The 27,786-nt window shown below is 43.1% G+C and overlaps 1 protein-coding gene across 1 annotated transcript in view; it reads left to right on the forward strand.

Annotated features, from left to right (window-relative positions):
• DIS3L2 (DIS3 like 3'-5' exoribonuclease 2) overlaps positions 1-27,786 on the forward strand; it is a 378,448-nt gene that overhangs the window by 253,482 nt on the left and 97,180 nt on the right. Inside the window, exon 11 of the mRNA XM_025404797.1 lies at positions 26,110-26,222. Within this exon, the coding sequence (XP_025260582.1) occupies positions 26,110-26,222 (113 nt within the window). The remainder of the gene's footprint in view (positions 1-26,109; positions 26,223-27,786) is intronic.

Raw genomic sequence — 27,786 nt, forward strand, 5'->3', positions numbered from 1 at the left:
CCCCTCCCCTCTCCTCTCTTTTTGGATGGAATCTCGCTCTGTTGCCCAGGCTGGAGTACAGTGGCACAATCTTGGCTCACTGTAACCTCCACCTCCTGGGTTAAAGTGATTCTCTTTCCTCAGCCTCCTGAGTAGCTGGGACTACAGGTGCACGCCACCTTGCCCAATTAATTTTTGTATTTTTAGTAGAGACAGGGTTTCACCGTATTGGCCAGGCTGATCTCAAACTCCTGACTTTGTGATCTGCCTCCCTCAGCCTCCCAAAGTGCTGGGATTAAAGGCGTGAGCCGCCATGCCCAGCCAGAACACCTCTTTCTATGAGACAGAGAGGCAAGACATAGTTGATGGGCCCCTGCTAATGAGGGATCACACCTGGCCATACCCGCTTCCACTGTGAAGTAGAAAGCCGAACGCTGCTGAGAGGGCTGACGGAGTGGTGAAGGAGATAGTCTGAGTGGAAAAAAACAACGCAAACTGCCTTTCCCCTGCTGCCACCCTGCAACAATCAACACAGAAGACTGCTATGACCAAATACTTGGGTGCTTTTTTGCCATACACAAAGCAAGCAATTAGTTCTGCAGCATATGCCAGAGGGTGTCCTCCAATTCAGTTCTGATATTCTCTGCCTGGAGATAGCATCAGATCCCAAAGATTGAGCTCCTGATCCCACAAGACTGCCTCATGCTTCTGATGCCAGTTGCAGGCTCCAGGTTGGTTTACTTGTGATTCTGTCTGACCAGCTATAGGTTTGGGATCCTGCAACCCCCTCCTTGAGTTTCATTAATTTGCTAGAGTGGCTCACAGAAAACTCAGGGAAACCTTTAGGTTTAGTGGTTTATTATAAAAGATATTGCAAAGGATACAGATAAACGGTTGCCTAGGGTGAGGTATGGGGGAAGGGATGTGGAGCTTCCATGCCCTCCCCAGGCATGCCACCTCCATGTGTTCAGCTCTCCAGAACCTCTCTGAACCCCTGTCCTATTGGGCCTTTTATGGAGGCTTCATTCGATAGGCATGATTGAAGCGTGGACACCCATGTAGAAATGTGATTGGGCAAAAAGTGTTTGATCTCAGTGACAGACTGAGTGGAGAAATTCAGCAAGGCCTGTCCAGATGCTTCTTGGCCTCTCTGTGCAGCATTCCCTCTTCCAGGTTATCGGGCAGGACCCCTTTTGAAATGGAAGTCTTCCAACCCACAATCAGACAAGGTAGGTCAGAGAACATTTTAATAGGAAGAGGGGACGATTAGAATTCTGCCTTGGGGAGAAAAAGAAGCTGGTGAAAGGAGGGCAGGAGAAAGTCAGAGAGATTCAGTGGCCTAAAGCTCCCCAACGTTTTAACAAAAGACTGTGATAAGGGCTATAGGAGTCATAAGCGAGGAACCGCGGATGAACACACACGCGCACACACACACACATGTCCATGTCACGCACACATCACAGATAGGATAGGGAACTGACCAGGAATCCATCAGACAAAGCATTGGCAAACACTGCTTAGGTATGTCTGGGTTTGAATCCTACAAAGTCTGGAGAATAATAAGATTTTCTTCAGTAATTCTTAGCCTCCCAGGTGTGGGAGCAGAGGTTGCAGAGATCCAAACTTGGAGGTTTCAGGCCGGGCACAGTGGCTCACACCTGTAATCCTAGCACTTTGGGAGGCCGAGGTGAGAGGCTCATTTGAGGCCAGGAGTTCAAGACCAAACTTGGGAGTTTCCTGGCAGGGAGAGCTGGAGGGGCAGCAGGACAAGGGTCTCACTGAGCCTGTTTCTTCTCCGCCCCTTGCTTTTATGATAGAATCGGCCGGCGTCTAATCAAAGTTTTACAAAGTAATCCTGGTACCACATTTGATTCCTTTTCCTCTCCAGACTGTTGTCATGGTTTTTTTCAGTAATTTCCCTCCCTCCTCACTGTCTGCCATCCACCTTGCTGTCCAGTTATCTTTCCTATGTGGCATGCACAAGGACCAGATCATGTAGCTTTTCTGCTTGAAAACCTGCTTGTACCTATGGGTTAGGTCTGCAGTTCTTTAGCAGAGCTTTGTTACCAAAGCCCTTTAAGATTAGCCCTCAGCCTCCTCTCCTGCCACCCCACTTCCCGGTGCTGCTTCCCTTAACACATGCACAGTGGGGGCTGGTCACTGCAGGCTCTGCTGATCTTCTGTGCCCTTTCCTGCCTCCAGGCCTCTGTACCTGCTCCTTTCCCTCTGCTTACAAGGCCTTGCCTCCCTGCCTCCTTCTGTCAGATGAAATCTCCTTCTAAGAACAACATAAACCTCTGCAGAGCTTTCCTTTCCTCCTAGCAGAATGCATTGTTTCTGTTTATCCTACCAGCAAGTATTCTTCATGTCTTGGATATAGCAATAAACATCATTACTTCTGGATTTAGTTCTCTTTTTTGCTTATTTCCTAAGAGCAGGGTGTTCCTTGGATATCTCTACTTCCTGAGTACCTTGGATATCTCTACTTCCTGGTTGCTGCCCTGCATTTTAAAAATGTTTGGTCTAGTCAGATCTAGCCAGGCAACTTATTGCATACCTTCAGTGTTTCACTCCTTTTTCTGGTTCTTGCCTTGCCCCTTTATTTCTGTGTACTTCTGTCCTTAGTTTTGTGGGTTGCCTGTGGGTTTATATCCTGACATATAAACCTGATCCACTTTCTCTCCTAAAAAATTTCTTTGGAATTGGGCATACTTTTCCCTTATTCCATTCAAGTGTTTCAATCCATCTGTCATGTCTCAGTGGTACCTGAATTGGCCCATGTGAGGCTCACTTCCTTCTTCTTATTTCCTTGCCAAGTGTCTTGCGTGGCCTGCACTGCTCTTCTCTTTTCATCCCTACAGGCTTCTGCAGCAACTCATGTCTTCATTTTATCTTGTCATTTCCTCCACTTCCCTCCTGCCTGTATCCTTGCTATTTTCAAATTCAATAAGTGCTAATTTTCTGATAAAATTAACTTCCTGAATGAACCCTAACGTGGTAGTAAAACAAAATTTGTGATCTAAATGCCAATTTTTTTCCCTTTAGTTATATTGGCAAATAGTCTTGCTAGTTAAGAAATGCTTTTTAAACACCAAGTACAGTGCTAGGTGCAGTAGCTTACACCTATAATCCTAGCATTTTGGGAGACCAAGGTAGGAGGATCACTTAAGGTCAAGAGTTCAAGACCAGCCTGAGCAACATAGCAAAACCCAATCTCTACAGAAAAATTAATTAATCAATTAATTAATAGCTGGGCATAGTGATGCACATCTGTAGTCCTAGCCACGTGGGAGGCTGAGGTGGGAAGACCACTTGAGCCTGGGGGTTCAAGCCTGCAGTGAGCCAAGATGGCGCCACTGCACTCCAGGCTGGGCAATACAGTGAGACTGTGTCTCTAACATAAATAAATAAACACCAAGTATCTCTTCAGTCGCAGTGCTCACCTATAAGTTGGGAGAAGTAGAAATAGGAATTTGAGGGCTGGGCATGGTGGATCACGCCTGTAATCCCAGGACTTTGAGAGGCCGAGGTGGGCAGATCACCAGGTCAGGAGTTCAAGACCAGCCTGACCAACATGGTGAAACCCCGTGTCTACTAAAAATATGAAAATTAGCTGGGTGTGGTGGCACGTGCCTGTAATCCCAGCTCCTCAGGAGGCTGAGGCAGGAGAATCACTTGAACCCAGGAGGCGTAGGTTGCAGTGAGCCAAGATCGCACCACTGCGCTCTAGCATGGGCGACAGAGCGAGACTCCATCTACAAAAAAAAAGGAAAATAAATAGAAATTTGATAGTGTAAAAATCCAGGTATTCCTTTGGTAGCAGATAGATCTTAATGCCATGTTGATAAGACATTGGAAATTAGAAAGTTTGTTTTTAGACTGGGCATGGTGGCTCATTCCTGTAATCCCAGCACTTTGGGAGGCCGAGGCAGGTGGATCACCTGATGTCAGGAGTTTGAGACCAGCCAGGCCAACATGGTGAAACCCTGTCTCTACTAAAAAATACAAAATTAGCCGGGTGTGCTGGCACATACCTGTATCCCAGCTACTTGGGAGGCTGAGGCAGGAGAATCGCTTGAACCCGGGAGGTGGAGGCTACAGTGAGCCAAGATTGCGCCACTGCACTCCAGCCTGGGTGACAGAACAAGACTTCATCTCAAAAAAAAAAAAAAGTTTGTTTTTATTTTTTATCTCTTGGGAATGTAGTTGGGTGGTTAAGCTGGTATATGGCGATAACGCCAAGGTACTGGAATTCAGGAATCAGGTGACAGTTCAGAAATCAGGTGACAGTTTAAAAATGAAAGTCAGCTTTATATGTAGGGTTTCCTCTTGCCTGGAGATCTGTGAAACTTCAGAGTAAATCTGTTATTTTAGTTTGCCTATGGCTGAAACAGAATGTTGGCAGTAGTTTTATTCTCTTGAGGGTCACAAAGCCCTTTGAGGATTTCATGATAGCTATGGACTTTCTATATATAGTAGCTATATAAAATTTTGCATAGAACTTACATTTCCAGTAATATGATGGAATGGATATCCTGAAAAAAATCTTTCTTCACTAAAACTCTGTAAAATGATGCACTTTTAAAAAATGTATGGCAGAACTGGTAAGAAAGTATGGAAAATATATAGAGGCCAGGAATAAAACAAGAACAGGTATGCTTCGTATATACCAAAGAAGTGTACATGTGTTAAAGAAAGCAGCTTACCTAATGGCGTCGTCCAAATCTTAGTAGGCCAGAGATTTTGCTCAGGACCTGAATTAACACTACCTGTATAGTGTATAACATTTCTTTTTTTTTTTTTTTTTTTTTTGAGACGGAGTCTTGCTCTGTCGCCCAGGCTGGAGTGCAGTGGCGCGATCTCGGCTCACTGCAACCTCTTCCCCTCCAGGTTTAAGCAGTTCTCTGCCTCAGCCTCCGGAGTAGCTGGGATTACAGGCGCATGCCACCACGCCCGGCTAATTTTTTTTGTATTTTTAGTAGAGACGGGGTTTCACCATCTTGGCCAGGCTGGTCTTGAACTCCTGACCTCGTGATCCACCCGCCTTGGCCTCCCAAAGTGCTGGGATTACAGGCATGAGCCACTGCGCCTGGCCAGTCTATAACATTTCAAACCAAATATTTATTTTAAAGTGGCACCAGGTGGATAATACTTGCAGAAGCTGGAAAAATCAAAAGCATATTTCTTCTGGAAGAATTAACTCTCAATCAAACCTTTAAAGATTTGCCACCGATACAGTTCTAGTAAATATTATCTCACTTAAAAAATCATGAAACCCACAGGAAATAAGGTACCATGAGTGAGAGCAGAAAAAAAACAAATGTTGGAATCACATTCACAAAGACTTTAGATATTAGAATAATTGACAATAAAATAAGTATTTTAATATATTGAAAGAAACTAAAGAGTGAATTGAAAGTATGAGTTAGAAAAAAAGATATTAAATGACTAAGAGATTTGAAAAAAGAACTAAATAAAACTAGAAGTGATAAACTAAAGTAAGTAAAATTTAAAACTCAACAAATTGGTTTAACAATTAGACTCAGTAAATAGAGAATTAGAGAATTGGAAGGTAAATCTTAAAAAGTCAAAGTATAACACAAAGGGACAAGCAGGATTATGAAACAGTGGTTAGAAGACATGGAGGATAGAATGAGAAAGTCTAATTTTAAGAGTTCTAGGCCAGGCATGGTAGCTTACGCCTGTAATCCCAAGCACTTTGGAAGGCCCAGGCGGGAGGATTGCTTGAGGCCAGGAGTTCAAGACCAGCCCGGGCAACATACTGAGACTTTGTCTGTATAAAAAATAAAAATTAGCTGGGCATGGTGGTACAAGCCTGCAGTCCTAGCTTCTTGAGACGCTGAGGCAGGAAGATCACTTGAACCTAGTAGTTTGAGGTTACAGTGAGCTATGATTGTGCCACTGCATACTACAGCCTGAGAGACAGAGTGAGACCCTATCTCAAAAAAATAAAATATAGTGGAGCTTCAGCAGGATAAATAAATGGAATTCACACCTAGATACATTATATTTAAAGAAGATCTGGAAATCAACCAGAAAGATAGACTGTAGCTGACTTCTTAAGAATATCAATGGAACTCAGAAAGCAATGGAAAAATACCTGCTGAGAGAAAAAAAAGAAAAAAAGCATTCAACTTAAGAATTATTTGCACAGCAAAACTATCTTTCAAGAAAGAAGGCTGATGAGTAAAGACATATTACTTTTTTATTGTGATAAACTATATGTAACACAAAATTGGTTATTTAAATTATTTTAAAGTTTACAAATCGTTGGCGTTATTTACATGCGCAATGTTGTGCAGACACCCCTTTTTTTAAAAAACGTTCTCATCATCCCAAACGGAAACCCTGTAACCATTAAGGAGTAATTATTCATTCCTCCTCCCCACAGGCCCTGGTAACCTTTAATCTACTTTTTTGTTTTGTTTTGTTTCTTTTTTTGTTTTCAAGAGGGTCCTACTCTGTCACCCAGGCTGGAGTGCAATGGTGGGATGATGGCTCACTGCAGCCTCGACCTCCCAGGCTCAAGCTGTCCCCCAACCTCAGCCTCTCGAATAGCTGGGACTATAGATCTGTGCCAACATGCCTGGTTAATTTTTATTTTTTGTAGAGACAGGGTCTCACTCTGTTGCCCAGGCTGGTCTCAAACTCCTGGGTTCAAGTGATCCTCCCACCTCAGCCTCCCAAAGTGTTGGGATTACAAGCATGAGCCACTGCACTCAGCACAAATAGATTTTAAGGTGGAGGGCGTTACTAAATGTAAAGAGAGTCACTAAATTATGATTAGAAGGGTCAATTTGTTGGGAAAATATAATAATTCTAAACATATATTAACAAATAATATGGCTTCAAAATATGTAAGACAATACTTGACGGAAACACAAGGACAAATTGATAAATTCATCATCGTGGTGGGTTAGTTTAATATAACTTTCTCAGGAAATGATAGTTCAAACACACCAGAAATTCAGTGTAACTGTAGAAAATTTGAATAGCACAGATGATGTTTGCTGTAATAGCCATATCTAGAATATAGTACTTGCAATTAGAGAATGCACATTGTTCTTAGAGCACACAGAAAACTTTTGTAAGTACTGATTCTGTATTAAACCGTTAAGCCTATTTCAAAAAATCGTTGGTATTATTCAGATCATGTTCTTAGATTGTAATGCAACTAGATTAGAAATAATTATAGAAAATTTTTCCATTTTAATTTGGAAATTTTAAATAAACTTCTTATTACACATACACAGATTAACAAAAATTAAAGTTTGGCAATATCAAGTTGCCTTTTTTCACCCTCTACTCGAAGAGGAGTGGCCAGATGCATGGTATAAATCAGCATGTCCTTGATGCTGTGTCCCCTGTTAATGCCTTAAAGATAAGTTACCTACCTTCTCATAGTGACTCTACCTTTGTTGTTGCCTTTCACATGGAATTCAGAGTGTCTTCTTCTTTAGGACCTAGGGTTTCTACTCCTACTACTTTCCTCAGACCATCCAAGAACTACTTAGCTCTTTGAAATATGCTACATGCTGACCTGCTGGCTACCAGTGAGCTAAGGATTGCTGGAAAGCCTGCACTACAGGAGACCATCAAAACAGAAACTGCCTTGTCTGATCAAAGAAACCGAGATACCTGAAGGTTAGCAGTAGAGAAAGGGTTCCCAGCTGGGACTGACAGCTGCCCCATGTGGGCATTCTCTCCTTGGACGTCTGCTCACCCACTTTTGGAGCGGGCGGCACTTGTTGCCACCTTCGTCTATGTGTGATCTCATAATCTGTTGCTTCGTACCTCATACACAATTGAATCTAGACTGTAACTTTTAAACAGGAGTTTGCTAAAGATTGGAAGATAGCAAAAGGAAAATAAACAGAGAAGAACATAAAGCACCACAAAGTGGCTTGCTTTCCACTGCTCCCAAATCTAGGCCCACCTGGACCCTGACCTGTGCCCACACTGAGCATCACCCTGGCAACCCACACCTCAGCATCTGCCCTTTGAAAGTCTAAAACTAAGAGGTCTAGAAAGAGGTCCAAGGGCCTACTTCTTGCATTTTGCATTTCCCCTCTGAAGACTTGCCCCTTCTTCCCAGGAAGAGTAATGTTAGGGGGCGTTCATCCCTTTTAGGGAAGAGTACAGCATTCCCATGCCTTATTCTGCAAGCCACATCAGGACCCTCGCCAGTGCACTACACTGGCAGTGGAAGACCTGCATACTTCAGAAGCAGAGGTCATCTGGTTATACCATTTAGTAGGAGATCTAGTTTGCAGCTTTCCTGCTACATACTCAGCATCCAATCCTGAGCCAAGTGAAAGAAACCATTCCTTTATATTGTGCTGTCCACCACCCCCAACTTTGCACAGTGTGCTTTACCTCAGACCTTTCTGTCCTTACACCCCATGCCATCACAAATCCCCCGTTGACAAGGTATAGAAAGATGGAATCTAAGGCCTGTGTCAGATAGGCCATTGGTTGGAGAAATAGCTTTAAGGTCAGTCAGTCTTCAAGCACAACCTTCACCACAGCCTTCCACTGTGTGAACTTACGAAAGCTCCACTTATGTCCTGCCTCAAAGGAGGGCCTGAGCGGACAGATATGTGTGTATCCACATATATCCTTTATGTTCTCCTCTGCCTGGCGCATGCCTACCCCTCAGGACTGGACCATTCCTTTCAACCATTCTTCTCACCTTGAGTTGTCCTATTCTGAACTTTCCGGCAGGTGGTCTTGCTGTTGTTCCCCTATTTCATTCCTTCTTTAGTTTTCTGGAATTTAATTTACCTCAGACAGAATACCTAGGTTTAAACCCCTGGAGTTAGCCCCACATATACTCTTAGCACATAGGTTATGTGTCTCCCTGTTTCATCCACTTCAGTGAGCTGAATCCTGAAATGCTGCATTTCAAAAGGATGCCCTTGCTGGAAATTGAAGACTGTACCATGGGAGGCACCTCACATTTAATTAGGAAAGTTTAATCTGCTAGCTGTTGGAAACATAAACATTCATAGCTTAAAAATAAGATCTACATGCGCCATTTAATTTAACAAAAAAACTATGCGTAAAATCTGTGCTTTGTATTTTAGAGGGGAACCCTGATCACTCGTCAGTAGATCTTGGAAGAAAAAAATTCCAGCTGGGCACGATGGCTCACGCCTGTAATCCCAGCACTTTGGGAGACCGAGGCGGGTGGATCACCTGAGGTCAGGAGTTCGAGACCAGCCTGGCCAACATAGTGAAACCCCATCTCTACTAAAAATACAAAAATTAGCTGGGCATGGCGGGCACCTGTAATCCCAGCTACTCAGGAGGGAGGCTGAGGTGGGAGAATCGGTTGAACCTGGGAGGTGGAGGTTACAGCGAGCTGAATTCATGCCACTGTACTCCAGCCTGGGTGACAAGAGTGAAACTCCGTCTCAAAAAAAAAGAAAAGAAAAGTTCTACTTCAGGGCAGTTTTCTGCTTGGATACATTTCTGGGTTTTGTCTCTGACTTCTTCATGATGCCCAGTGCTTCGAATGCTGTTCCTCCTACATTCCTCTTCCATGGGAAGTCATTGCTTTTTTTTTTTTTTGAGATGGAGTCTTGCTCTGTCACTCAAGCTAAATTGTGGTGGTGTGATCTTGGCTCACTGCAACCTCTGCCTCCCGGGTTCAAGCAATTCTCCCGCCTCAGCCTCCTGATTATCTGGGATTACAGACACATGCCACTGTGCCCAACTAATTTTTGTATTTTTAGCAAAACGGGGTTTCACCATGTTGGCCAGGTGGTTCTGGAACTCCTGACCTCAGGTTTTCCGCCTACCTTGGCTTCCCAAAGTGCTGGGATTACAGGCGTGAGCCACCGCACCCAGCTTTGTGAAGTCATTTCTAATCCCATTTTGAAACACTGAATTTTTTCCTCTTGCAGTATTTTATGTCAGAGGGCTTTCTGACCTCAAGCAGATCCCAGGCAACTCAAGTACTTGATCTCAGTCAAATCTTATTTTTGTAGTAGGGCCCTTGATAATGAACCTGGGAAGAGAAATGGGAAATTCTGTAGATCTGTCAGCTCATAAGGAAATGCATGTCTTCATTCATCTGGGGCACTGGCAAGTGAACAATTTTTTTTTTTTTTTTTTTTTTAAGAGCTAGTCTTGCTCTGTCACCCAGGCTGGAGTGCAATGGCGCAGTCTTGGCTCACTGCAACCTCCACCTCCCAGGTTCAAGTGATTCTGCTGCCTCAGCCTCCCTAGTAGCTGGGACTACAGGCACCTGCCACCACACCCAGCTAATTTTTGTATTTTTAGTAGAGATGGAGTTTCACCATGTTGGCCAGGATGGTCTTGAACTTCTGACCTCAGGTGATCCACCTGCCTTGGTTTCCCAAAGTGCTGGGATTATAGGCGTGAACCACAGCACCCAGCTGGTGAGTGAACAATTTTAACTGTCCTTGTTGTATGATCATTTTTTACTGAATTGTACCTTGACTCAAAAAATCCAAATAACTGAATAGTCATGCGAGGGCTCTGGCATGGAAGTGGGCTTCTGGGATGCTTGCCAATGAGTTCCTTTTTGAGGACACAGAATCTAAGTGGAAAGATTAAGTGGAGAGGCAGCTCCACCCTCTAAGTCTTATTCCTATGTTCCATTCAAATCTTGCTAGCCCGATTTCTGTGGGGTCTGGGCTTTGGAAATTCTCTTTTTTCATGGATGTCTCAGTGCACCTTGTTAAACCGAATTTGGACTGTTTTGTGTTCATCAGCTTCCAGCTCTGCTGATTGGTTCCAGTTTCCTTGCTCATGAAAGCCAAGATAATCTGGCACCCACCAGTCAGGCATCCTTAAGTATCTGGCACCAAGGTAAACCTGGAAGCCAGTTAAGAAGTCCCAGTGATCCAGCATACTCACTGCGTGATGAGAGACAGTTGTGGTATTCCAGAAAGAGCACTGGAATAGGAGCAGGAGAACTGGGTTCTTGTCTCATCTTTGCCTCTACTGCATCATGGAAATTTGGGCATTTCTGTGATTTCTCTGAAATTCTCTTTCCTCAGCTGTAAAATGGTGGTTTGAACTAGATAGTTTCTCAAGTGTCTTCCAGTTCCAAATTACTGAGTATATGAAAAACTAAAAGAGCTAAGCTTCATTTATGCCTGTTGTTGCAGAAACACAACTTAGCTTTAAAGATATTTACAGTAACTGCCTAAAGTTGCATATACTTCTGATCCTTTTCCACAAAAGTAGTTTGTATAACAACAAAATGAGAAGGGACACGGTCCATATTCCAGAGGAGAGAATTAACCTCTTCTTACCTCAATGTTCCCTGACATTAAGGGGGATAATAATATCTAACTCAGAATTATGGGGAAGACTAAATGAGATAATCCCTGGCACTTAGAATGGTGCTGGAGAAAAAGGAAGTGTTAAGTGAAAGTTATTATTAATATAAAATTAGAAAGATTAAAATTTGCATGGGCCACAGTGACTCACGTCTGTAATTCCAGCACTTTGGGAGGCTGAGATGGGAGGATTGCTTGAGCCCAGGAATTTGAGACCAGCCTTGGCAACATGACGAAACTCCATCACTACAAAAATTACAACAATTAGCGGGGTGTGGTGGTGCAGTCTATGGTCCTAGTTACTCAAGAAGCTGAGAGGTGGGAGGATTGTTTGAGCCCAGGAGGTCAAGGCTGCGGTGAGCCATGATCGCACCACTGCCCTCCAGCCTGGGCGACAGAGTGAGACCAAAAAAATCGCCATGGAATTGTAGTAAGGGTTATGCTGAAATAATAAATGTTCAGCGGTTGCTCAGAAGTCAAGGTGAGACTAGAATAGAGAATACAGAAACAGACCCATTTATATATACAACCACCTGGTTTTTAGCAAAGATGTTACTGCTGTGTAGTGAGAAAAAGATGGTTTTAATCAATAAATAGTACTAGACCGGTTGGATATCCATATGGGGAAAAAATTGGTTTTGACCCCTGCTTTGTACCACACATAAAAATGAATTCCATGTGGCTCATAGATCTGAGTATGAAAGTAACACATTAGCACCTTTAAAGATAACATAAGAAGAATAACCTTATGACCTTGGTGTAGGCAAAGATTTTTTAAGTGGAGCACAAAAAGTGTAAACTTTAAAGGAAAAGACTGATAAATTAGATTTTATTAAAATGAAGAACATCCATTCATCAAAAGATGTCATTAAGATTGTTGAAAAGGGTGCAGTGGTTCATGCCTGTAATCCCACCACTTTGGAAGGTGCAGGCGGGTGGATCCCTTGAAGTAGGAGTTCGAGACCAGCCTGGCCAACATGGTAAAAACCTCTTTCTACTAAAAATACAAAAATTAGCCGAGCATGGTCATACACATCTGTAATCCTAGCTACTGGAGAGGCTGAGGCATGGGAATCACTTGACCCGGGACGTAGAGGTTGCAGTGAGCCAAGATTGCACCACTGCACTCTAGCCTGGGCAACTGAGTGAGACTCTGTCTTTAAAAAAAATAATTGTTGAAAAGGCAAGCCACAGAGTGGGAGAAGATATTAGTAATATATATATCCAGCACATGACTCTTACCAATATATCATATAAAGACTTGAACAGGCACTTCATAAAAGAAGATAACCAATGGTCAAAAACATGAAAATATCGTAAGTCCAGAGGGAGAATGGAGATGAAAACCACCATAAGATACTAATTATGTTCCCACCACATTAGCTAAAAGTTTTTAAAGGTGAAAATGTTAGTGAGGGTGTAGAGCAATTAGAACTCTCATATACTGCTAGTAGGAGTGTAAGTTGCCACACCTACTTTGGGAAACCATTGTACAATATGTAATAAAGTTGAGTGGATTCATAACTCATGGCCCAGCAGTTTTAGTCTTAAGTATATACCCATAGAAAGGTGTATATATGTACAGAAACGTTCATAGCACCATCACTCAAAATAGCGAAAAACCAAAAACAATCTAAGTGCCTGATAACAATAAAATTAATAAATTGGGGTATACTCTTACAATGGAATATTATATAGCAACAGAGTGAAGCAAATTCAAAACACACATGATGAATATCAAAAACGCTATGTTGAGCAAAAGAAGCCAGACCAAAAATAGATATATACCATATGCATATGAATCTAGTTATGTAAAATACAAAGAAAGGTGAAACTGATCAATGATTATAGATTATAGAGGTCAGAAATATAATTATCTTTGGTGAGTGTAAAGACTGGGAGGAGGCATGAATGAGAAAAGCTTCTAGAATTCTGCATACGTTCTATTTCTTGGAACTGAGTGGTGGTTACGTAAGTATATTTACTTTGTAAAAATTCACTGAACTGTATGCTTAATGTTTGTATGCTTTATGTATTTCATGCCTTAATAAAAAGTTTTATTTAAAAAAAAAATGAAGGAGTACACAAAAAATGGAAACAACCCAAATGTGTCTGCAGCCAATGAATGGATAATTTAATATGGTGTATCCATATAATGGAATATTATTCATTCATAAAAAGAAATGAAGTACATGGTACAACAGGGGTGAACCTTGAAAATAAACTAGGTGAAAGAAGACAAGCATAAAAGGGCACTCATATTCCATTAATATGGGATGTCAGAACAGGAACATCTGTAGAGACCAGAAATAGATTAGTGGTTGCCTGCGGCTGGGAAGGTTGGGAGGAAATAGGGAGTGACTGTAAACACGTCACTACGTATGGGCTTTCTTTTTGGGGTGATGAAAACTTTTAAAATGTATTGTAGTTGTGGTTGCACAACTTTGTGCCTATACTAAAAACCATTCAGTTGCATACTTTGAGTGAACTGTGTGGTATGTTAATGAAATCTCAGTAAAGCTGTCATGAAACAAAAAATTAAGAGATACTGGTAACTGTAATAATGATTAAAACATTGTTAATCATAATCAGCCTTAGGAAAAGGCTGCACCACCATATGGTCCTTTGGTATGATAGGTGAGCACATTGTTACTAGAGTCCGACAATGTTCTAATCCTAGCTGTGCTATTTATGGACTGTGTGACTTTGGGCAAATCATTTAACCTCTCTGAGTCTGAATGTTCATTGGTAAAATGTAAATATTAACAGTACCTAACTCATAGAACTTTTGTGAAGATTATTCATTTAATCAAGAAATAGTTGAGTGTATTTATATGCCAGCCACAATAAATAAAACTATTGTTATCATCCAGGAGATACTGCATCTGAAGAGTCTTAACTCCATTTTAGTGAGAGAGGCTACAAGTGAACTTGAGCGTATGTCATGAGGACAGGACATCTTTCCCCAACTATACCACATCCATATCTATTACAAAATACAAAAGTCATGTTCAAGGCCAGGTGGGGTGGCTCACGCCTGTAACCCCAACATTTTGGGAGGCCGAGGTGGGAGGACTGCTTGAGCCCAGGAATTCGAGCCCAGCCTGGGCGACATAGTGAGACCCCATCTCTACAAAGAATTTAAAAATTAACTGAGCATGATGGTGCATGCCTGAAGTCCCAGCTGCTCAGGAGGCTGAAGTGGAAGGATCACTTGAGCCCAGGGAGGTGGAAGCTGCAGTGGGCCATGATCGTGCCACTGCACTCCAACTTGGGTGACAGAGCAAGACCCTGTCTCACAAAAAACTCAGGAAATTGAGTTATAACTAACTGATATATGGACAGCTCAGAAATAGAAAGTGACCAGTAGTAAAAAGACTGCTTGACAAGGTTTTCATTTCAACAAATATTTATTGTCTCCGTAAAGGAATTACTTTCAGTCATGTTGAAAATCATACTACGTCTACTTACTTGTTCTACTTATTAAAATGTTTGTTCTGCAAAATGAATGTATAATCTTTTAAAATTAAATTGAGAGTGCTTGTAGTCTACAGGTGTTGAAAAAGAAGCAAGTATGAGTTTGTTAGGTACCTGATGCTAAGGGGCAAATCTCCATAATGCAGTGGTTAGGAACTCTGGTTTTGGGGTCAGACCTTGATGCAAGGTGTCTGACCTCCCTGGGTCTCAGTTTCTTTATCTGTAGAAAGAGATTAGTCTCATAGCATTGGAAGATTAAATGAATTAATATAATGAAGTGCTTTAAAAAGTAAGCAGTCAATATGCCATTGTTATGAGACCACCAGTATGGTGGATTCTCATACCATAAGCATGCATAAATTATGTATATAATTTCTGGTTAACTTTTGTGAAGTCTTGGGGGGTCAGAAATGGTTTCCCTTTCATGCAAAGAAATTAATAAGTGAAACTGAATGATTGGATCCAAAAGAGCTAATTGGGCATGGTGAGAAAATAATCCAAATGATATCTCCAGTGTCAGAGAAAAGCCACTAAGGGTTTTTGTCACCGGCATATAAAGCAATAAACTTTTGCCTTTCAGAATTCTAGGTAAATATGAAAGTTGTTTCAATTTCTGATGTAAGGAATGCTGGGATTGGATTAAGCAGTTAACAGTTAACATTTAGTTTGTAGGCATTTTAATACACATAGTTGTTTTATATTTCTTTAAAACATTGAAAATTATATATCTCTGATATATTTGGCTGTTAGAGACTAGTACTTATGTCCTGGGACTTTTTTTTTTTTTTTTTTGAGACGGAGTTTTGCTCTTTTTGCCCAGGCTGGAGTGCAATGGTGCTATCTCGGCTCACCGCAACCTCCACCTCCTGGGTTCAAGCGATTCTCCTGCCTCAGCCTCCTGAGTAGCTGGGATTACAGGCATACACCACCATGCCCAGTTAATTTTGTGTTTTTAGTAGAGATGGGGTTTCTCTATGTGGGTCAGGCTGGTCTCCAACTCCTGACCTCAGGTGATCCACTCGCCTCAGCTTCCCAAAGTGCTGGGATTACAGGCGTGAGCCATCGCGCCCAGCCGGGACTTTTTAAAAATAGAAAAATCCACAAATGAATGAAAATATGCTACAGTTCTGTTTTCAGACCTAGACCTGGGGGAAACCATTCTACTGGGATTCTACACGTACATTCCCTGCACAGCCTCAGATATAAGAAAGACTGGGTCCTCATGCTGGCCATACATGTCGAAGCCCATAAAAGAGATGACACCACATGCCATGACCTACTATGTACTGCAGTCACATTTCTGGCATGAAAATAGTTGTTTCCTGTTCAGAAAGAGTATGCCCAGTTCTCTGCTACTTCATTTACTAAGTTCACCTTTATGGAGCTTGCCTGCAAAGTGCTTTAGTCACCAAAATCCACCAGGAGAATTGACCAATAAGCTGGCATCAATTTACTGCCTCCTGCTCAGGCTGGCCAGTAGTGCTGTTTCTTGGTGTGTGCTGGGAAGTCAAGAGGTACACAGGTGGCTAGGGTGGACATAGTGTTTTGTTGGTGTGTTTTATTTTAAAAATCCAAGACTCTTTACCAAGTAAAACACTTATGATTCAAAAATTAAAGTTTACATCTAAGCAAAAAGAAAAATTCAAAATCTTGTCACTCGAAACCATTGTTACCTTCTTCTTATATTTTTCTCCAGATATTTTAAAGCAGGGTTTGCATTTTTTATTTTATACTTTTTATCCTTGTTGCTTTTCTCAGCCTTTGAAAACTGAAAACATTACAAATGTGTGTAACGGATAAAGGAACAATCCTGGTATCTGCTGCCTCTTAAGATCATCACTGAGGACATTTTTATTCTGCTCCTTCTTAGCAGTAACATTCAACTTCTGCCTCTATTGACTTGTTGTTGTTTTAAAACTTTGAGCTAGTTTTACTTAACTGGATTTGTCCTTTTCAAACTTTTTTCTTTTCTTGCCTTCAGCCCTGCCTCTTCTTCTTTTTTTTTAATGAAGAATTTTGAACATGCACAAAAGCAGAAGGAAGAGTATAATGAAACCCGTTGTTCCTATCACCTAGCCCCTGCATCCCTCATTCCACAGCCAGTCCTGCTCCATTCCCAACCCACCTGTACCCCAGCCCTTATTACTTTGACCTGTTCACTTTGTAATGACCTTCTAGGGTCCTTTGCAGTCCCTAGGACTTCACTGTCTTTTGGCTTTGAGGAAGAACCAAGTGCCTGCCGTGCTGCTCTCAAAGCTTCTCTGGAGCTTGCGCTCTGTCCCAGGCTTGACCGGCTGACCTGGGCTTTCCCCACTCATTGCTGAAATGCCTGGAAGTTCCCAGACGTTGAGTGCGCCAGCCTCGCAAGTTCAGCTCCTCATTCTCTTTCCTGTTAATGAAGAAGGCCATTGCTCAAGTCATTTGGAAGAGGAAAAGTGGAATTTACTACCTGGGTGTTCCTCGTCCGTGCTGTTCATATAAATTTAAACTTAGATTCCTGAGAATTACATTGAACATGACAAAAATTGCTGTGTGGGCAGTTTAGTTGAGTACTTGCAGATTGATAGAGCCCTTAGTAAATAATGAAGGGAAAAGGCTCTTGAAGCTGCTTAGTTCCAGAAGATGAGCTCACCAGTTAAGGAGTTTGCAACTAAAGGTCCTCATTAACCTCTTGCTGGATGGCAAAGAGGAAAAAGAAGAAGAAAATCCAGGCTCTTCAAATCCTGACCTTTGGAGAGATCTAAGAAGAAGTCATCCTATGCTACCCCCTCCTCATGGTGGGTTCCTGTATTTCATTCAGATTTACTTACCCCAGATGTTTTTTTTCACTTCAACTTCTCTTAAGTTTAAAAAATATCCTCAAACCATTACCACGTCATGGCCATGGAGTGCTGCCATGGCTTGCTATACTGGTGGTCAGCTTTTGTGTGAGATTACATAACGAATACCACATGGAGCTGGAAGATGCCAGAGTTTGAGTTGTCCCTCTTACCTAGCAACCCAATCAGTGTTTCTCAGAGGGAATGTGCTTATCCCAAGTAAAAGGTGGAGTTTATTGTGTGGCCACAAGGTGATCCAAGCCCAATTGAGTCTGTCTCCAATATTCAGTAGGATCATGCTGAGGCCAGGGCCCACGTCCTAGCTGTGTCAAGCTGCCCTGAGTCAGGCCCCTCATCGCTGGTGCCGTTTGGACAGCAGAACGTCCCTTTCCCTCAGTCCTCTTGGTTGGATTACCCTTTCTGGGCTTCCAGAATACTGTTTTGTATCTCTGTTGAGGCTCCTTTGTTGGGAAAACTGGCCACAAGATCAAGCCAGAGCATTGTGTTCCCATCATAGACTGGGTGGAAACCAACCTGAGGTACAGGAAATCCAACATCTGTTCTATCTGTCAGGGTGTCCAGCAGATTGTACTTCTGATTGTGGTCTTCAGGCTCTTTGTTTTTGTTCAGTATGACTGCAGATGGCATTAATAGAGCCATGGTCTGCAGAGTGGGTGAGGTGGCAAAGTGAGAAAGTGAGTATGGTACATTCAAGTTACCTTTCCACTTAGCACTCCCTGGTGGCTTCCCATTGCACTTGGAATAAAGAATGCCTCATCCTGACCCAGCAGGACAGCTCTCCTCAGGGCCCATCCACCTCACTAGCCTCCCTGCTTCCAGTTCTTCTCTGCTTTCCAGCCATCTTTCTATTCCTTAGACACAGCAAGCTTGCCCCCACCCCTCTTCCTTCGCTCTGGCTCTCCTGCCTGGGATACTCTCCCCCATGTCATCATGTGACGTGGTCTTTCTTAGACCCACCGGTCTCAATCTGTTTCCTCAGAGAGACCTTTTCATTACTAATGAACTCTAAAATAAGCTCCAGGCATTCACTGTTTTCTTTTCTCCAAAGTCCTTTTTACTATCTAAGTAATCTTGTCATTTTTTTGTTTGCTTGTTGCCTTTCTCTCCCAACTTGACTGGAAGCTTGACATGAGAAGGGAGCTTGTCAGTTTTCTTGTATGTCTCCAGTGCCTAGAAAAGGACCAGTACATAGTAGGAGCTTAATAAGTATTTGTTGCATGACTGATTAAATGAATGAACATGGTTATTAGGAAGATTATGAGGTAACTAAAAGCCAAACCATGTGGTTGTTTAGCCTGAAGGAGAAAAGTCCCAGGGGGCCATATGCTGGCTGTCTCAGTAATTAAAGCTGGTACTACCCTAAAAGCACCTAGCCCTGTTTCACTCCTTTCTCTTAGCCAGATTGCTGTCGTCCGAGGAGATAGGCTTATTCTGGGCACCCTTATGAGCCAGAACTGGAGCCAATAAATGGAAACTCTAGGGAGACATATTTTGGCTTTAAAAGAGAGAAAAAAACAATAATAATTGCCACTTTACCTGAGGACGTAGTGAGCTTCACCAGAACAGCAGTGAGTTTTAAGTCACCTGAGGTAGGCAGGCACAGCCTGTGTGCTCTCTTGCAGACCTGGTATGGAAAGGGCTCAGCACCTGCATGGGCAGTTAGGCAGGGTTTACAGTCCTTTCAGCCCAGAGCAGCAGGGGGCCTGCCTTATATTTTTTGTTACTTTCTTTTTCTTTCAGTAAATGTCAATCACTGTGGACCCAGCCCTTTCCCTACCCATCATGTTGATTACAGAGTCAGGAGGTGGTTCATGATCTACATGTAGTAAATGGGGGTAGAAGAGTTGAGAAGCTGTAGGAAGACACAGAAGGGGATTGAGCCTGGTCTAGGTCATCAGGGCAGGCCTGCTGGAGGAAGTGACTTTAGGTGGTAGTTTGAAGGACCAGTGGGAGTTGCCAGGAAGAGAAATAGAGATAACCAGGGGGAACCCCATGGGTGTGAGCATGGGAACCCCATCACAGTGTCTTGGGGGTATAACTGTCATTTAAGGGATAAGGACCAGCAAAGTCAAAACATGCACAGAGCAGAACCACATGATGAGCACAGCTCCTTGTGAAGTGGTGATAGAGGATGGTGTGCAGGGGAGGAGTGGAAGACACAAGACCATGGGATGAGAGGGGTGGGCAAAAACCAAGCCAGGCAGACCATGGAAGCCAGGTCTGGGCTGTGTGCTCAGGGAAGCAGAGGCTCTGGAGGGTGTAGATGGTGAAATGACAGGCAGATTTGTGTTTGGAAAGGGCACTGTTTTCACTATGGAAAATGAGTTTGAGAAATGACAGGGAGAGCAATAGGAGGTTGTTAGATATTTCTTAGGAGAAGCCATGGTGGTCTTGGCCATGGTGACAATGGCGGGAAGGAAGATATATGGGCAGATGTGAGAGATGTATGGAAGGTAGAATCAGAATGATTAATCGACACAGGCCTGAGAAAGTCCCAGGTTTCTTTTTGGTTTAGGCAAGCCTGGGTATCACTTTTGGTTTAGTGGAGGTGATCCCACTTCCTGGGACAGGAAACACAAGGAGAGAAATAGTTTTGCTGACAGTAGGGGCTTACGGAGGTATGAGTGTGATGTGACTGTGGGACAGCTGAGTGACAATTCTCAGTAGACTTTTTATACATCAATTTGGAGCTCAGAGAAGTCTAGGCTGGTGATATACAATTAGAAGACCAAAGCACAGAAATGAGGTTTGAATCCCTGGAAGTAGGTGAGACAATCCAGAGAGAAGAGGTGGAATTAGGAGAGAAGGCAGCCTGGGGCAGAGCACAGAGGCTGGGCACACCACACGCAAAGGACATGGAGAGGCAAAGAAACTTGAAGAGGAGCAAACATGGAGCTTAGACACTCAGAGTGGGGCCCAGAGCTAAGGAGAAGTGTCTGAAGGTGTGGGGGTGGGGAGGGCGCAGAATCACCAGGTTTCAGATGCTGCTATAAGGTCAGGCCTACAAAGGTTTGGATTTAGTGCACAGAGGTTACAAGTGACCTGGACAAAGTTATTTTTTGCTGATGAAGTATATTAAAAGGCTTTCCAGGTGTCACATGTGCCTTAGTCCATTCAGGCTGCTGTAACAAAATACTGTAGACCAAGTGGCATAAAGAACTAAAACAACGGATTTATTCCTCATAGTCCTTGAGGCTGAGAAGTCCAAGATCAAGATGCTGGCAGATCCAGGGTCTGGTGAGGGCCCACTTCCTGGTTCGTAGAGCAGCACCTTCTCATTGCGTCCTTCCATGGTAGAAAGAATGAGAGAGCTCTCTGGGGTCCCTTTTATAAGGCACTAATCCTATTTGTGAGGGATCTACCTCTGTGGCCAAATCACCTCCCAGAGGTCCACCTCCTGATGCCATCACATTGGGGATTAAATTTCAACATGTGAATTGGCAGCGGGTGGGGAGACTGGGGGGAACAAATATCTATCACAACACATAATATTATTTTATGCGAGGAGTGTCCTGCTGATGTCAAGAAGAGCCTCTGTCACCACTGTAACCACTGTCCAGTCTCAGCAATGGGTAAAAGTGAATGAAGTGACCCAAGTCTGGAAGGCCCTTATCTCACTGCTGGTAAGGGAAGGCCCCACCTATAGTAGGTGGCCACCCTGGTCCTGCTCATTCCTGGCGCAGGCCTCTTGAGTCATTCAGACAGTCTCTGCACTACCAGCTAAAAATGACTGTAAGCTAGAAATGTAGAAGGGAGTGGTTTAGATTTTAAAGAGCTTGTTCATCTAATTAAATAGAACTGGAGTTAGTGGCTTAGTGGTTGTTCTATAATCAGGCCCTGCTACAAGTGGTTAAGGAGACTGACAGTGGGAACCAAAAGAGCCTGCAGGGACAGGAGTGTGGCTGTGAACATGGCTGGGAAGAGTCTCTGCCAGGACTTTTGAATCCAAAGCTGAGAATGTGGCTTCCATGGAGTTATGAGAGATAGGGAGGGATTTTGAGCTGTGGCCCACTGAGATGAAAAATTGGGTTGTATCATCTTGTCTTGGAGTTGCAGTGATAGTGTATGGCGAGGGGTAATAAAAGGAGCAAAGGATCTGGACCCAACCTGGTTTTGAATCTGGGATTTCTCACTTTTTAGCTAGGTAATTAGAAAAGTGACTGAGAAGCTCTCTGCATCTCAGATAATTCATCTGTGCAAAACGATTTGCATAGCTGTAGTCAAAGTTAGCTTGTGTGTGGAGCCCCTAGCACAGAGGAGACATTTAATAAATGATCACTCCTGCTGTCTTTATTATCATTATTATTATTGTTATTATTTTTCTTGAGACAGAGTCTCACTCTGTTGCTCAGGGTGGAGTGCAGTGGCGCGATCTTGGCTCACTGCAACCTCCCCCTCCCGGGTTTGAGTGATTCTCCTGCCTCAGCCTCTCAAGTAGCTGGGACTACAGGCATATGCTACCATGCTTGGCTAATTTTTGTATTTTTTTAGTAGAGATGGGGTTTCACCATGTTGGCCAGGCTGGTCTTGAACTCCTGACTTCAGGTGATTCACCCACCTCAGCCTCCCAAAGTGCTGGGATTACAGGTCTTTATTATTTTTATGATCATCATTGTCCATGTTACGTTTATGTAGTTGTTATGGATCACAAAACACTTTCAGATGTTCTCTCTGATTGCAGTTCAGCTTACTCCCGTACACTTGAGTCATGACACGGGTGTATCTGCGAGCCTCATTAGACCGGGAGCTCCTTAAATGGAGGGGTCCCCACTCACGGATGTCTAGTGCAGGCATAAACTAGAGGATCCATGTGAGGAAGCACTTCCCCTACCAGAGCTCTTCAGAAAGAGAGCAGGTGGCTTCAAGAAGATGTCAGCTTCCCACCCTTGAGGATATAGCAGGGGCCACCTGGCAGGGACACTGTGGGGAAGTGGCTGCACTGGTCGGAAGGCTGGCTTCAAAGAAATGGTTTCTCAATCCCACTTTATAATCTATTAGTGTTTTAATTGGATGAAGCAGTTCTGATGTCCTGTCAAGTTCATTCAAAGGAGTGTTTGTACTCATCTAAGTTTGTGGACCCTGGGCAAAGTGAGCCAGACATGGCTGTCCCGGGGATCCTTCCTCTCTCTGCTCTAACTGCTCTTTAAACACACAGACTCAGCCCTGGCAGATGAAAGTTTTAAATTTAAAAATATTTTAAAAGAATGCTTTTATATGAAAGACAGTATCTTTTAAAATATCAAATTTGTCTTAAACATTTTGGCAGCATATGCCATGTAACTTTTGGATTTATGTTTTCTCTTTCATAGAATAAAAAGTTCAGTGCAACCACCTCAAGAGTTCTGCAAGTTCACATTATGTAAACATATATAATAAAATATTTACTTAGGGTTTCCATAAAAAAGATCCAAAGCAGAGAATAAGAGTGCTTCTCTTTGCTGGTTTCAGAGGCTCTGCTGGGAATTCTGAGTGAAATTTAAGCCTCTTGAATATGTTTTGATTGGCCTTCTTCGTATTTTATCTCCTGTAATGAACTCTTTGTCAGTTTGTCAATTTTGACTAAGGACAGAAAGTTCATGTGTAGTAACACAGAGACTGAATTTAAAATTATGGTTTATATCATGATGTAATAATCCTCTCTCTTGTCCTTTAGTCAATATTTACCTGGTAGGCCGATATATTATAATGCTGACTTCAAAAGAAGACTCTTTATTTTACCTTCTCTAAGTGTTGGTTTTAGATACTTGAAATATCAAAACTGGAAGTTGAGCCGTCTGAGACTCTTGGCTGAATTCATGTAAAGTTCAGTTCCTCGATCGCCGGGCAGGTTTCACTGCTCCCAGTGACCCAGCGACACAGCTGCGTGCCTGTCAGAATGAGGCAGCTAAGCTTGGAGTCATGCTGGTTCCTCTCAGCTTTCCAGACAGCCCTCTCCTCTGTGGGAAACAGATCTGTTATGTTACCCCATAGCAGCCAGGATCTCTTAAGTGTACTTAAGTATTCCTTTATGTATTACAGCTACAGGATTGGGCAGAAAAACCTGAAGAATGCCCTATAGGAAGGTGGTCTCTGAGTGTCACACCAGATGAAGAATAAGGAATCTTAAATTCTTTTCTTTGCTTGAACCCCTTTTTTCAAGCACCCCATGTGTAAGCATTTTTCCATTTTAAAAACTGAGGGAAGAATTATCCCCCGGTGAAGGAGTAGGAGGATGATAAGTAGCTACACAGTTTGCAGATAAAATGTGTGATACCTTAGTACTGATCGTTCAGGTCACCAAAGAAGCAAATGGTACTGTGTTAATAAGTTCTTCTGAGCCAACCTGGGTGTGAGTCAGGACTCTGTCAGTGAGTCATAATGGAAAGGGAATTGATTCACTCATTAACTGCCAAGTCCGCAGGTAGACTAGTTTCAGGCTCAGCTGGATCCTGAAGTTCAAATGAGGTCATGATTCTTCTTTTCTTTCTTAGACTATTATTTTCTATATTGGCATGATTATGTAGCATAGATGTTTCCTGGCAGCTCCAGGTTTATGTGGTCCTTAGTGCCTGGGATCCCAGGAGAGAGACCCTCTTGCCTGGAGTTCGTATCATTTATCAAGTGTATTGTTCAACTTAAGCAAATTCAACACTATGCTTGTATCTTCCATGTGTTTATCTCTGCCCATTGTGTATCTTTAACCGTATATTTATTTTATTTTATTATTTTATTTTTTCAAGACAGAGCCTTGCTCTGTTGCCCAGGTTGGAGTGCAGTGGCACGATCTCAGCTCATTGCAACCTCAGCCTCTGAAGTTCAAGCAATTCTGCCTCAGCCCCCTGAGTAGCTGGGACTACAGGTGTGTGCCACCACACCTGGCTAATTTTTGTATTTTTAGTAGAGGCAGGGTTTTGCCATGTTGGCCAGGCTGGTCTCAAATTTCCTGGCCTTAAGTGATCCGCCAGCCTTGACCTCCCAAAGTGCTGGGATTACAGGCATGAGCCACCGTGCCCAGCCTATATACTTATTTTACATGTATACTTTTTTTTGTAATCTGTTCATTTTGTACATTTTCATACACACATACATGTATATGTAAGTATATACATATGTATATACTCTTGTATGTATATGTGTATTTTTATTTTCACATATACATTTGATAGATGATTTACAGTATGTTCAAGAATAAATCTTAAGTTTATAACCTAACGACCCTCCCTCATTTAAGGTACAGTTCTAACAGCCTTGGTCATCTGATCAACTCTCTGGTAAACCTGGTAGGGAGGGCAGGGCCTGTTAAAAGACAGCTCCACCAGGAAGGGAAGGAGCAGTTCTAAAAGGAAAAAGAAAGTGGGTCCTTTACCAGAGGGAAAAGATAAACTGACTATTGATTCATTCATTCAGCAAGTACTTCCTGAGACCCTATTATGTGCCAGGCACTGTTCCAGGCCCTGGGCGTACAACAGTAAACATTACACAAAAGGCCTTACTTACCGGGAGCTTACGTAGTAGGGAGAGAGATAACAAACACACAAGCCGATAGAGATATGCTGTGATATCTGGTAGTGCTGAGAGCTCTGAAGAAAGACCGCGGTAAGCAGCAACAGGTGTGGAGTAGTTGCTTTACAGTGCAGGTGGAGGAAATGGGGTTGGGGGTAGTGGGGAGTTGGAAGAGGCAGACAGGTGGAGGAAACAGGGGGAGGTGGGGTAGAGGAATCTCTTCTTGTTTTGGGATTCTCTTTCAGTTGACCCAAATAAAGTAAGGAGAATTTTGATAGGCAGATCCTATTAAGACTATCCCAAGCATAGGGAAAAGTATGAGTCAAGCCAACGTCTAAATGTCTTGAGGGAAGATCTGTTCAGGGAGTGGAAAGAAGTTTCGCATGACAGCTGCATACAGAGCATATGAAGGATGGGGCTGAGGTTGCTTGGGGTGTGACCCTGCAAGGACATAAATAACAGGCTAAGAGTACCTTTCCCAGACCCACATTTAGAAAGATCACAGCAAAGTGTGGAGAGCCAGGTGAGGGGTCACAGAGGCAAGATAGGGCAGCCAGGTGTGCACTGAATAGGGCAATGGCCAGAGGGAATGGGAAGGAAGGGCAGAGCTTTCAGAGGTTGCATCTGCAAGATTTGGGGATTAATTCACTTCTAGTGACCTAAAAGGATTTGTTCATCACCCAGAATGAGCCATATCTTCTTATGTTTACTCAAAGATAAGAAGCCTTTAGAAATGGGAAACATCTTGGGAAAGTGGTTAATCTTGTTTATTCACAAGACAACTTCATCATCTTTTGCTATACAATGAGGAAGGCAACAGTAGTGCGGGTCACAGGGGGAGGTGGCCAAGGAAGGAAGAAAGCAAGACTGGATGTGGCACCTACATTGCAGGTCCTGTGGCCTCTGGGAGTGACATACATTCAAGGAAAGGACTTCTGGGAGGGAATGCTGTGGCCTTCCATGCCAGCCTGATAGTCCTTCTCGTGCATTTACAGGCAACTTCGAAGTGGGAGTTCACATTGCCGACGTGAGTTACTTTGTTCCAGAGGGATCCGACCTGGATAAAGTGGCTGCTGAGAGGGCCACAAGTGTCTACTTGGTTCAAAAGGTAAAAATCCATCTCCAGTTTCTTTTTTCTTGCTTTGTTTATTTGTTTGTTTCCCTGGAAAAGTGTGTGCTCCCTGTTATGACATGTTCTCCGGAAAGAGAAGCCAAAGAAAGACACAGGTGTTCATCCGAGGCCTCACCCCAGAGTGGCCCTGCTATTTAAGTAACTGACAGATACTCAGCTTCAGAAAGAAAGGAGGCAAAATACCTGCTTTCAAACAATTCTTCTAAAGCAGGGCTTGGCAAACTCAGCCGACACCAGCCACTAGTTTTTGTAAGGTTTTATTAGAACTCAGGCACATGCGTTTGTTCATGTATTGTGGCTGCTTTCATACTACTTCAGCAGAGTGGCATGACGATTTCCTGTTACTATAGGCCCTTTAAGGAAATGTTTTCAACCCCTGTTCTAAAAGGTGGGAGCCAATCTGGTCCTGACCTGCCCATTACAAGATAGCCATGGGAGTCTCTGAGATGGAAAAGCGAAGGGAGATGAGGAGGAGTCTGAGCTTTTCCCTCTCATCCTGACTACACCACTCTTGGTTAGTTGCTAAGTGTCTACAGAACTCCCTAGACTCATCTGTGAAATGCAGGGATTGGACAGATGGATCTCAAAACATCCCTTCCATTCTATGTACCTGTACCTGGCACATTCAATGGTAACCATGAGAATCCATTCCTTTAACAAGTATACATTGAGCACCAATTATCTGGTGGACACTGCAGTAGGCCTCAGAGACAGGGGTTAATAAGAGACCAAGCATGAGTAAGTTCTGCCTTCCACACTGTGGTTTGTGAATTCTGCCGGGTTTCTTTCTCTTCTTTCCCTCCTCTGATCCTCTGTTCATTTGATCATCTTCCTTCTTTGGCCATATCTGGACTTCCACTTCCTTTCTAGCTTTTTAAAATTTGGCAGTCCAATTTGGGATTCTACCTATACTAGCTTGAGGCTTCCTGCCTCGCAAACCCATGCACTAGGACATGATTCTGGTATTTGCTCATTGACTGCCCTGAGGTCAGAGGAATATCCCCACCATCCACCCTAGAATGCACCACCATAGGTGCATTCTGGAATTTCTGGGCTTTACTTCTAGCAAAGTGCCTACTTAATGTCCACAAAGGTATTGGCACTTCTGGAGCAAAAGCTATCCAGGAACACCCAAAAGTTTCTAAGATTTCTGGTATTTACCAAGCGTTACTGAGAGTTCCTCTCATGTTTTCAACTTGTCCACCCTGAAAACTAACCTCTCAAAAGGGAAGAGACTAGTCTAGGCTTTGAATGCAGCCATATCTTCTAGGGGCTGAAGATCCTGTTGCCTGTGGCCCAAGCTTAGTTCCCCCAATGTAGCTGAGCTTATCTTTTGACAGTGATGTCTTCCACCCCATGGTAGAAGTCACCCTGTCTGAGACCCTTTGTTTCTGCTACAAAGGGAGCTAGCCTAGATGGGCTGTCTTGTCCCAAAGGAAAGCCAGAGCTGTCATCTGCCATAGCCGCCTTCAATAAGTGGAGGTCCTACCTAGGAAAACCTGGTACCTCCTCTCCCCTGCCCCAGGACAGTACTCTCTGT

The sequence above is a fragment of the Theropithecus gelada genome, chromosome 12 (assembly GCF_003255815.1).
Source record: "Theropithecus gelada isolate Dixy chromosome 12, Tgel_1.0, whole genome shotgun sequence".
Classification (NCBI taxonomy): domain Eukaryota; kingdom Metazoa; phylum Chordata; class Mammalia; order Primates; family Cercopithecidae; genus Theropithecus; species Theropithecus gelada.